General features: G+C 43.9%; 1 protein-coding gene across 1 annotated transcript; it reads left to right on the forward strand.

Annotated features, from left to right (window-relative positions):
- Positions 1-6065: 6065 nt before the first annotated feature.
- LOC123052828 (outer envelope protein 61) lies at positions 6066-11030 on the forward strand. The gene is made up of 10 exons (XM_044476175.1): positions 6066-6407; positions 7012-7242; positions 7690-7746; positions 7829-7957; positions 8225-8373; positions 8502-8554; positions 8963-9125; positions 9648-10185; positions 10294-10437; positions 10573-11030. The coding sequence occupies exons 1-10, from the start codon at positions 6324-6326 to the stop codon at positions 10717-10719; spliced, it is 1695 nt and encodes a 564-aa protein (XP_044332110.1). The 5' UTR covers positions 6066-6323; the 3' UTR covers positions 10720-11030.
- The last annotated feature ends 1299 nt before the right edge of the window (positions 11031-12329 follow it).

Here is a 12329-nt window from a genome sequence, read left to right on the forward strand (position 1 = left end):
TTGGAATAAACGCTTTGATAGTGTGATCAAAGCATTTGGTTTTATACAGACTTTTGGAGAAGCCTATATTTACAAGAAAGTGAGTGGGAGCTCTGTAGCATTTCTGATATTATATGTGGATGACATATTGCTGATTGGAAATGATATAGAATTTCTGGATAGCATAAAGGGATACTTGAATAAGAGTTTTTCAATGAAAGACCTCGGTGAAGCTACTTATATATTGGGCATCAAGATCTATAGAGATAGATCAAGACGCTTAATTGGACTTTCACAAAGCACATACCTTGACAAAGTTTTGAAGAAGTTCAAAATGGATCAAGCAAAGAAAGGGTTCTTGCCTGTGTTAGAAGGTGTGAAGTTGAGTAAGACTCAATGCCCGACCACTGCAGAAGATAGAGAGAAGATGGAAGATGTTCCCTATGCTTCAGCCATAGGCTCTATCATGTATGCAATGCTGTGTACCAGACCTGATGTGTGCCTTGCTATAAGTTTAGCAGGGAGGTACCAAAGTAATCCAGGAGTGGATCACTGGATAGTGTTCAAGAACATCCTGAAATACCTGAAAAGGACTAAGGATATGTTTCCCATTTATGGAGGTGACAAAGAGCTAGTCGTAAATGGTTACGTCGATGCAAGCTTTCACACTGATCCGGACGATTCTAAATCGCAAACCGGATACGTGTTTACATTGAACGGTGGAGCTGTCAGTTCGTGCAGTTCTAAACAAAGCGTTGTGGCGGGATCTACGTGTGAAGCGGAGTACATAGCTGCTTCGGAAGCAGCAAATGAAGGAGTCTGGATGAAGGAGTTCATATCCGATCTAGGTGTCATACCTAGTGCATCGGGTCCAATGAAAATCTTTTGTGACAATACTAGTGCAATTGTCTTGGCAAAGGAATCCAGATTTCACAAGAGAACCAAGCACATCAAGAGACGCTTCAACTCCATCCGGGATCTAGTCCAGGTGGGAGACATAGAAATTTGCAAGATACATACGGATCTGAATGTTGTAGACCCGTTGACTAAGCCTCTTCCACGAGCAAAACATGATCAGCACCAAGGCTCCATGGGTGTTAGAATCATTACTGTGTAATCTAGATTATTGACTCTAGTGCAAGTGGGAGACTGAAGGAAATATGCCCTAGAGGCAATAATAAAGTTATTATTTATTTCCTTATATCATGATAAATGTTTATTATTCATGCTAGAATTGTATTAACCGGAAACATAATACTTGTGTGAATACATAGACAAACAGAGTGTCACTAGTATGCCTCTACTTGACTAGCTCGTTGATCAAAGATGGTTATGTTTCCTAGGCATTGACATGAGTTGTCATTTGATTAACGGGATCACATCATTAGGAGAATGATGTGATTGACTTGACCCATTCCGTTAGCTTAGCACACGATCATTTAGTATTCTGCTATTGCTTTCTTCATGACTTATACATGTTCCTATGACTATGAGATTATGCAACTCCCGTTTACCGGAGGAACACTTTGTGTGCTACCAAACGTCACAACATAACTGGGTGATTATAGAGGTGCTCTACAGGTGTCTCCGAAGGTACTTGTTGGGTTGGCGTATTTCAAGATTAGGATTTGTGACTCCGATTGTCGAAGAGGTATCTCCGGGCCCACTCTGTAACGCACATCACTATAAGCCTTGCAAGCATTGTAACTAATGAGTTAGTTGCAGGATGATGTATTACGGAACGAGTAAAGAGACTTGCCGGTAACGAGATTGAACTAGGTATTGAGATACCGACGATCGAATCTCGGGCCAGTAACATACCGATTTCAAAGGGAACAACTTATGTTGTTATGCGGTTTGACCGATAAAGATCTTCGTAGAATATGTGGGAGCCAATATGAGCATCCAGGTTCCGCTATTGGTTATTGACCGGAGACGTGTCTCGGTCATGTCTACATAGTTCTCGAACCCGTAGGGTCCGCACGCTTAAAGTTTGATGACGGTTATATTATGTGTTTATGTGTTTTGATGTACCGAAGGTTGTTCGGAGTACCGGATGTGATCACGGACATGACGAGGAGTCTCGAAATGGTCGAGACATGAAGATTGATATATTGGACGACTATATTCGGACATCGGAATGGTTCCGGGGGTTATCGGATATTTATCGGAGTACCGGGGGTTACCGGAACCCCCCCGGGAAGCTATTGGGCCTTATGGGCCTTAGTGGAAAGGAGAGAGGGAGGCCAAGAGGTGGCGCGCGGCCCCCCTTGCCCCAATCCGAATTGGGAAAGGGAAAGGGACGGCCGCCCCCTTCTCCTTCCTTCTCTCCACTTCCTCCTTCCCCCTTCTCCTAGTTGGAATAGGAAAGGGGGGGGCAAACCTACTTGGAGTAGGATTGCGCCCCCTTGGGCGCGCCTCTCCCCTTGGCCGGCCCTCTCCTCCTCCCCCCTTTATATAAGGAGGAGGGGGCACCCCATAGACACAACAATTGATCTCTTGATCTCTTAGCCGTGTGCGGTGCCCCCTCCACCATAATCCACCTCGATAATATCATAGCGGTGCTTAGGCGAAGCCCTGCGTCGGTAGAACATCATCATCGTCACCACGCCATCGTGCTGACGGAACTCTCCCTCAAAGCTCGGCTAGATCGGAGTTTGAGGGACGTCATCGAGCTGAACGTGTGCTGAACTCGGAGGTGTTGTGCGTTCGGTACTTGATCGGTCGGATCGTGAAGACGTACGACTACATCAACCGCGTTGTGCTAACGCTTCCGCTTTCGGTCTACGAGGGTACGTGGACATCACTCTCCCCTCTCGTTGCTATGTATCACCATGATCCTGTGTGTGCGTAGGAATTTTTTTGAAATTACCACGTTCCCCAACACTTGCCGGTAACGAGATTGAACTAGGTATTGAGATACCGACGATCGAATCTAGGGCAAGTAACATACCGATGACAAAGGGAACAACATATGTTGTTATGCGGTTTGACCGATAAAGATCTTCGTAGAATATGTAGGAGCCAATATGAACATCCAGGTTCCGCTATTGGTTATTGACCGGAGACGTGTCTCGGTCATGTCTACATAGTTCTCGAAACCGTAGGGTCCGCACGCTTAACGTTCGGTGATGATCGGTATTATGAGTTTATGTGTTTTGATGTACCGAAGATAGTTTAGAGTCCCGGATGTGATCACGGACATGACGAGGAGTCTCGCAATGGTCGAGACATAAATATTGATATATTGGACGACTATATTCGGACACCGGAAGTGTTCCGGGGGTCACCGGATAAATTATTGGAGTGCCGGGGGGGTATCGGAACCCCCGGGGGAACTAATGGGCCAACATGGGCCTTGTGAGAGAGAGAGGAGGGAGCCATGGGCCGCCCCCCTTGGGAGTCCGAATTGGACAAGGAGTGGGGGGCGGCACCCCCTCTTTCCTCCCTCTCTCCCTCTCCTTCCTTTCCCCTTCCCCCTTCCTAGTTGGACTAGGAAAGGGGGAGTCCTATTCCTACTAGGAGGAGGACTCCCCCCTCCTTGGCGCGCCCCTAGGGCCGGCCGGCCTCCCCCTTGCTCCTTTATATACGGGGGCAGGGGGGCACCCTAGAACACACAACAGACATTGTTCTTAGCCGTGTGCGATGCCCCCTCCACCATAATCCACCTCGATCATATCGTTGTAGTGCTTAGGCAAAGCCCTGCGTTGGTAGCTTCATCATCACCGTCATCACACCGTCGTGCTGACGAAGCTCTTCCCCGACACTCTGCTGGATCGTGAGTTCGTGGGACGTCACCGAGCTGAACATGTGCAGATCGCAGAGGTACCGTACTTTCGGTACTAGGATCGGTCGATCGTGAAGACGTACGACTACATCAACCGCGTTGTCATAACGCTTCCGCTTATGGTCTACGAGGGTACGTAGACAACACTCTCCCTCTCGTTGCTATGCATCACCATAATCTTGCGTGTGCGTAGGATTTTTTTTGAAATTACTACGTTCCCCAACAACGACTACCACTACCCTGACGGAGCCTACTACTGCGTGGAGACCGACGACGACCAGGAGTAGTTAGGAGGCTCCCAGGCAGGAGGCCTTGCCTTTTCGATCCATGTTGTTTTTCTGCTAGCTTTGTTAAGGCAGACTTGTTTACCTTATGTCTGTACTCAGATATTGTTGCTTCCGCTGGCTCATTTATATTTGAGCTTATGTATTCGAGCCTTGGAGGCTCCTGGCTTGTAATATAAAGCTTGTATGACTTTAATTTGTGTCTAGAGTTGTGTTGTGATATCTTCCCGCGAGTCTTTGATCTTGATCGTGCACATTTGCGTGTATGATTAATGCACGGTTAAGTCGGGGCGTTACATCTCTCAACACACAAGTGAAGGTATATTCTACGCGCGTAATACATGTTTTCTTTGGAGCCATGTTCAAAATCAAGACAAACTTTGTTGCTTTATTTCACTATTGTTCGTTATTTTTGTATGGACACATTCAGTGGTGTAAATCCTTTAATCTCCTCGTGCTAATTGAAAACAATTATTGAAAAGAGGTTTGTGGATAGTACAATATTATGCAGTCATGCAGAAGAAAATGGCCAATATGTTAAAATAGCATCAACGTTGATCATCAATATGTTAAATTACATTTGGCCCGACTATTTTTTCATTATTTGGGCGCCGACCGACCATGACACTTGAAGATATGGACGCGCCAAATCTGTGCCGACCTCCTCTACGTGATATCTCTAATGCTGATCATCATTCCCAAATGTCTCCTGTGCCAAGTAATTGCACATGATTGCTTATGGTTTATAACATGGGTCATACATATAGTTGACCTGGTTTTTCCTTGAAATCGACTACAAAAGTGGTGACCTCGGAAGACTTAACGCCATTGTTGGATATGCAATTGGCGACGATGGCAGGCTTGAATTGGGCACGAAATGATATGGGTGAAGGAATAAGAAGAAGAGTGATTTGACGACAAAAATAGTCAACAATGATGCTTACCGTGTATGCGAATGCTAAATAGATATTTTTCATAAGATTAGTGTTGAACCATTAGAGTATTTATGCTCCCATTGCAATGCACATGCAACTAATGATGTTTGATGTGCATGAGGATGCTAAATGTACATTTTTAATGATATTAGTGTTGAACCATTAGAATACTTATACTCCATTGCAACATACGAGAAATTAACTAGTAATATAAAATTGTCTCGAGGGTACTTGGTCAACCTAGCAGTCCCTTCGCCCTGTACTCTCATGAAACATACGATTAGATCTGCTCGCCTCCTGTGCTGCCGCCACAGGTCTACCTCATCTCCTGTGGCCTTAGACCATGGAGATGCGGTGGACCTCGGTCTTTGCCAGCGGGAGCACTTCTGCTTAGTTTCTAGGTGTCTGCTTGTGTATTTTTTAGGGTTTGTGCCCTGCTCAGAAAGACGAGACGACGATGGTTCCCTGAAGATGAAATAAGATTCTTCCCGCCCAACTCCCGTCCCGGCAGTGTGTCTAGCATCGTCGGAGGGTACGAGGGGGTGTGTTCCGGCGGAACCACGGGATTCAGTTGGCATTTTGTATTCGGTGGATCTACTTGGATCCACTTCTTGTTCTTCTACGTTGGTATGTCGACAGGTTGGATAAATTCAATCTACGCTTCTCTTCATTGACGATGGTTGTTGTTCTGATACGCTGGTCCTTTGGGATCTTAGCACGACGACTTTTCGATGGCCTACTAAAAAAGTTTTGTCCAACTTCATTGATTCCCTGCCCGGTTGTGGTCTACGGCTCGCTTCAGTGCTTATAATCGTTGATAGATGGTATATGGACCTAGATGTATTTTTTGTTACTTCATGTGCTCTTTGTATTGTCGTGATGAATCTAGATCGAAAGTTAAAAGGAATAGTAATATAAAAATATAGTCCCAGAAATCAGACCGAAAGGAAGAAGACAAAATGCAGCGCGTGGAGGGTGGAACGGCTCAACGCCCAGCCGTCTAACTCCGTATGATCCCGAGCCCAAACCCATTCCAAAACAGCGGCCCACCGCGAGGAAGCATCATCCGTCAAAGAGAAGAGCCGCTTTCGGATTGGACTCCGTATCGGTTTTCTACACTCTCGTCGCCCCTCGCAAAACCCGTCAATAAATACCAGCAACAGGTTTTTCTACGAATCAACCACCAGAAAGGGCGACCGAAAGAAAAGAAAAGAGCGAGACGCACACCCGAGAGCTAATTCCCAAATCCGCGAGCTCCAGGTCGCTGCTCGGCTGTCGCGTCGATCCCATCCGCCGCTTCGATCTGCGTGTTGGGGATTGCTTGGTGGCGGCGCCGCCATGATGGATCCGGAGATGATGCGGCTGGCGCAGGAGCAGATGCGACGCATGTCCCCCGACGACCTCGCCAGGATGCAACAGCAGGTCTCCGCACCCGATCCATATACCTACGTTCGGCCATGCCGGTTTGATCTCAATTGATTCCCTGCCCGGTTGTGGTCTCGCTAGCGGTAGATCGAGAGGAGATCACGCTCAATTTGGCAACCGTTTTTTGCTGCTGCTGCTGTGGTTGCTTAGATCGAATCGTGTTGTGGTTGACCTATTGCGTACGAGTTGAATTGGTCCTAAGTTAACTCCTCAAGTCAATTGGTAAAGAAAATTGTAGTGTGTGTAGCTGTGGACTCGAGGTACGTTTGAGTTTGATTTGGACAGGTGACGCCAATGGGATGCTGGTTTCTGCTGTTATAAACAACAGCCACGTGCTACTGTTTAAACGAGGCTGTTGCTGGGTCTTTTCGCACAATACTCTGCATCTATTGCCTAAACTATATGCAATAGGATTCTGCTGGTAGATATCTGTGTGTGCACTTATGTCTGTTTTTTTCAGCACTGTTTCATACCTCAGTTCCTGCTTTTGTTATTTGCAGTGTCCAGCATCATTGCTTATTAATGTTATTTTTATGCCCTGAGAAAGCACGAGTATCATGCGATTGACCATGTGTGCTTGTTGCAATTTTGATAATTGCAGCTCATGTCCAATCCTGACTTGATAAAGCTAGCATCCGAGAGTATGAAAAATATGAGAACTGAGGACTTCAAAAGAGCTGCTCAACAGCTCAATCAAACAAGGCCAGAGGAAATGCTTGATATGACTGAAAAAATTGCCAACGCTAAGCCTGAAGAATTTGCTGCCATGAAGGCCCAAGCTGATGCTCAAATATCATATGCGCTATCTGGTGCCAAGATGTTGAAGCAGCAGGTGTGTACAAAATCCAGCACGACCTTTCGTTTAGCATAGAATGACCTTTTCCTACTCTTGGTTGGCGAGTTGGACAAATAGTAAATACACTTGATCATTTTTTTATTAAGCTCCAAAATTCTTTGTATAAAATATGCTAATCGGCTCACTCGATCAGGATTTTAGATCACTCTGAATGAATTAATTACAAACTGGAAAAGCGACAGCTTCACATGGTTGTCACTACAAAATATTTTGCAAGAAAAATTCATGGAGAGAATGCTCATATAGTCCAGTCGTGCTTGGTTTTCATAATTTGGATACATAATTTCATTTTCTATTCATCTTCCTGTTATCTCTTGTCTAAGAAATTATGTATCTCATCATCTATTTAATGTATTGGGTGTCGGACTCCATTTTTTTATGCATGTTATGAGTTTCCATAATATCCGTTTTCTTTTGTTCCAGGGAAATGAACTTCATAGCCATGGGAAGTATACTGATGCTGCTGCCAAGTACAAGCTTGTGCGTTTCAAATCCCATGCCTTCCATGTATAAAGAAGTGACATGACTGCCAATTTAATTTATATGCTCTTTTGTTGACCAGGCCAAGGAAAACATGAAGAGCATACCATCGGCAGCTGGGCGAACTCTGCAGTTGCAGTGCACCCTTAATTTAATGTCGTGTTACCTGAAATCAGGGATGTTTGATGAATGTGTAAATGAAGGTTCAGAGGTATGTTTGAGGCTTTCTACCCATTATACCAATATTATATGCGGGCATGGTTACACATCACAGTGCTACCATTATCTTAAATGCGATCTACTTTCGTTGTTTCTGTTTGCCACCTTTGCTGTTAGTAGTATTTATGAGCTGTCTAAATGGAAGTCCATAACTCTGTCAATTTCAGTTTGCTGAACTTTTGTTGTTAGTTTAGTTGTCTTAACGATGGCAGCTCTGCATTTACCTGTTATGCTGACCCAACGATCAACCGTGCCACAGGTTCTAACTTATGATTCGAGCAATGTGAAAGCATACTACCGAAGAGGTCAAGCTTACAAAGAACTAGGAAACCTTCAGGCTGCTGTTGCTGACTTACGTAAAGCCCATGAAATTTCTCCGGAGGATGAAACTATTGCTGAGGTTCTGAGGTATGGTTTGCCTTTTTTCCTGCACAAACATATGAAATTCTGCTGATCTTGTTGCTGACATGGACAAAAGTGGTTAGTAATTTTAGTTTTCGCCGTTGTCCTACTGATAGAGTACATTCATTATGCAGGGACACAGATGCAAAACTTGCAACTGAAGGAGGAGGAACAAACCTGCCAAAAGGTAGCTTCATTGATATTCTTTTTAGAATTTAATTATGCTGCTCTTTTTCATCGCCTGCTATTTTTTAATCTGAACCCATCTTACTGTAGCTCAAGTTGCTTCTTGATAAAATCTTTGTGGTTAAATCACTCCATCCTAAGAGTATTTATGATGAATATATTTGTGTGCATATATTTGTGATGAATATTTGGCCAAAATCAACTTAATGGTAGAAGGATATATAAAATAATAGTTAATAAGTAGATGGGCCTTTGACTTGATCCAGCCAAACTATGATATAAGAGTAGAACTGAGGTTGTAGTGAAATATATTATTTCTGTATACTGGTTTGATGCTATTTCGACAGTGTTTGTTATAATTCAGTTCGACTCATCAAACTACTCATCTTGGTGTTCTTTTGTTTCTAAGGAGTTGTTATTGAAGAAATTGTGGAAGAAGATAGTTCAGAGCTGTTAAGTACTCAAAGGAGTTCTTCTACTGAGTATACTGTTTCACAACCACATGAAGGAGCAGGAAACTCAAGACAATCTGACTCTTCAGAAAGCCTAATGAATGATCCTGCTACTATCAGGTAACAGTCTCTTTGCTTCTGGTCTATGTTTCCCATATTCAGAGTTGCCGCACTCTGTTTTGATATGTTTCGGTTGTTGCTACTTCAGATACCTTTTTATTCGTCCACTAGCCAACCATTATTTGGCATGCATTAACATGCAATGTTCTTACTGTATCAATTATCTTGTATAAAAAAATGATACCCATAAATCTTTTTTCTTAGCTGCGTTTTTTTAATTCTCTTCTCATTCTTGTGATGTGTATCCTGTCTTGTGGTGGATCTGTCTATCTGGCATATTGTTATAGAAATATGATTATATCTTGTTGTGCTATCTTACTTGATCACGTTAGGTTCACATTATGCAGGAATTTCATATCTGATTGCAAAAACTTCCAAGTGTTATGTACATTTTACTTGGATTTCATGTTTTGCTTTATTTACTAGTAACATTAGTAAAATGTCTTCACTTCACCTACAGTCTTCTCATTGCGCTTTTTACAAAATATGCATAACGTTCTTGGTGTCCTGGTCAACTGTCAGGTCATTTCAAAATTATGTCTCTAATAGTGATGCTGATGGGTTATCAAAGTTGGGAATGCAAGGAATGTCGCCGGAGCTAGTTAAAACTGCCAGCGAAATGATCGGCACCATGAAACCAGAAGAACTACAAAAGATGTTTCAGGCTGCTTCTTCATTAACCGGCACAAACCCCGTTGGTTCAAATCTTGGATCCAATATGCCCGAAATGTCACCTGACATGGTTAGTATGGCATCTGAAATGATTGGGAAGATGTCCCCTTCTGAACTGCAAAATATGATGGATTTTGCTTCTAAAATGGGTGGGCCTGGTAGTGCGCCTGTGAGACCAGGGACTGGGAGTAATATCCGACCTTCATCAAGAGCAGAAACGAGTAGCAATAACTTCCAACCTTCATCTTCGCAAACTGTTGTGGAGAACCCTGATGAAATAGTAATAAACAACCAAAGTATGGACCATTCATCATCCAGTTCCCCAGTTTCTACAGCTGATATGCAAGAAACCATGAGAAATTCTATGAAAGACCCTGCTATGCGGCAGGTAAAAATCTTTTAGCCCAAGGAATTTGTTTTTTGTGAAGAGTTTTCATCAGGGAAGAAGCTGAGGTTATGGATTTTAACATCTCTTAAAACTTTTCTAAATTAACAGATGTTTGCATCCATGATGAAGAACATGAGTCCTGATGTGATGGCAAACATGAGTGAGCAGTTTGGCATGAAGCTGTCGAAGGAGGATGCCGCCAAAGCTCAACAAGCTATGTCTTCATTATCTCCAGAAGATTTAGACAGAATGGTGAGAAGCTAATTAAAAAAAAAACCTCTCCTCTGAGCTGTGTGCAGACAATGGGCATATATTTTACTTCCAATTAGCTGTCAGAGTTCAGTTAAGACTTCTTAGATTATTAACCTCTGCTTGCTTTGCATTCAGATGAAATGGATGGACAGAGCACAGCAGGGAGTAGAAGTAGCAAAGAAGACGAAGAACTGGCTCCTAGGCAGGAAAGGCCTGATCCTTGCTATTGTCATGCTGATCTTGGCCTTCATCCTACAGCGGCTTGGATTCATCGGTAGGTAGGTGATGGCCTAAACATCCCATATGATGCCCTGTCGAGCAGTGCATCCGGCAACAAATAACTATTCGGCAGCTACATTATGCTCGTTTTCCCTGGCTAGAAGTGATGGTGGGCGGATGACAATGTGGAAGCACCTTGGGAAGAGTCAAGAACTTTTTGTACCATTGTTTATTCTTTCGGCATATGTGTTTATAAATTGTAACAGATTATTAGAAGTAAATGGTCCAGTATTGCCATTTGGACAGTAGGCTGACTTGTAATGTTACGAATGTCCTATGTTATTTCGCACCAAAGAATTTCGTGTCCATATTCACTATCCAGGCCAGAAGTTGTTAGAGCATCGCCAATAGCTTGTCTATATGGTTGTCTATGCTTTTTTTTCACAATGTGAGTTTAAAATGGAGGTCCAACAGCTTGTGTAAATGGATGTCCAAACATGCACATCTTCTAAATCCACCTCCACAATGTCCAGGCCTGGACGATGTGAAGGCATCGTCCATAGCTCAACCGCAGCCACTTTTTCTCCCTCCCGCCAACTCCGTCGCCCTCTCTCCTGCCAAGTCGCTTGCTCTGGAGACGAAGAGGACGCCGCCGTGAGGTCGTCGTCGCGCCACACCATAGCATCCCGAGGCGAGGTATGCTCAATTTCTCCTCCCGGCGAGAGAGGGATGAGAGGATAGGATCCAACCTTTGTGGATCTGGCCGTCGCCGCCGCCGCATATGGGTAGCCGCCGCCGCCGCGTATGGGTCGCCACCGTTGCCGTGTCTGGGTCGAGGGAGGGGGCAACGCTCGGGGCTTGGGGTCGAGGGAGGGGGCAGCGCTCGGGGGTTGGGTTCCTGTACGTTGCTACTGCTGAATATTGATGTACTGAAGATTACTGCTGAATTTTGCTAGTACTACTGAAGATCTAATACTAAAGATTTAATACTGAAGATTGAATGCTGAATTTTGCTGCCCTGTAGTGAAGATTGAATTTTGCTGCCCCTGTATGCTGCTACTGCTGCTACTAAATATGTGTGCATGCTGAATTTTGCTGCTAAACATGTGTGCATACTGAAGATTGATATTGTTGATGCTAGTTTGGTGATGTATTGTCATATGAAATTGTATGCTGCTGCTGAAGATGAATTGTTGGTGGCAGCATGGTTGCACACCAGTTTGGATGCTATGATAGGGACAGATCAATCATCAAATTCTTATTGGGGTAGGATTTATGATTACTACAGCACGCGCAAGAAAGTGTCATGGCCGGTGCGTGTTCAAAATGCAATCACTTGTCGTTGGAGCACTATTAATGAACATGTCAGCAAGTTTTGTGGACACTATCAGCAAATTCTTAATAGAAACCAAAGTGGGGTGACTATCGCTCAGCAGGTAAGCATCCATCTTTTTAGTTTGGTTCTAAACTTTCATATGTTTTGTGAGAGTTTAATAGGCTTTTTATTTGTGCAGCAAGCCCAGGCACTTGTTTTATACAAGTCCAAAGATCCTAAAAACAGGCCATTTGCATTAATGCATTGCTGGTTAGAGTTGCATTAATACAAGTCCAGGTACAACTTCTAATGATGAAGACTTCGGATCCACTGATGCTCTTGATACAAAGATAAGGCC

The sequence above is a fragment of the Triticum aestivum genome, chromosome 2D (genome assembly GCF_018294505.1).
Source record: "Triticum aestivum cultivar Chinese Spring chromosome 2D, IWGSC CS RefSeq v2.1, whole genome shotgun sequence".
Classification (NCBI taxonomy): Eukaryota; Viridiplantae; Streptophyta; class Magnoliopsida; order Poales; family Poaceae; genus Triticum; species Triticum aestivum.

Bases quoted from the DNA above. Each gene is read 5' to 3' on its own strand.
- LOC123052828 (XM_044476175.1), top strand. From the start codon at position 6,324: ATGATGGATCCGGAGATGATGCGGCTGGCGCAGGAGCAGATGCGACGC. The intron at 7,747-7,828 runs GTGCGTTTCAAA...TTTGTTGACCAG, and splicing joins CTGCTGCCAAGTACAAGCTT to GCCAAGGAAAACATGAAGAG. The intron at 10,186-10,293 runs GTAAAAATCTTT...CTAAATTAACAG, and splicing joins AAGACCCTGCTATGCGGCAG to ATGTTTGCATCCATGATGAA.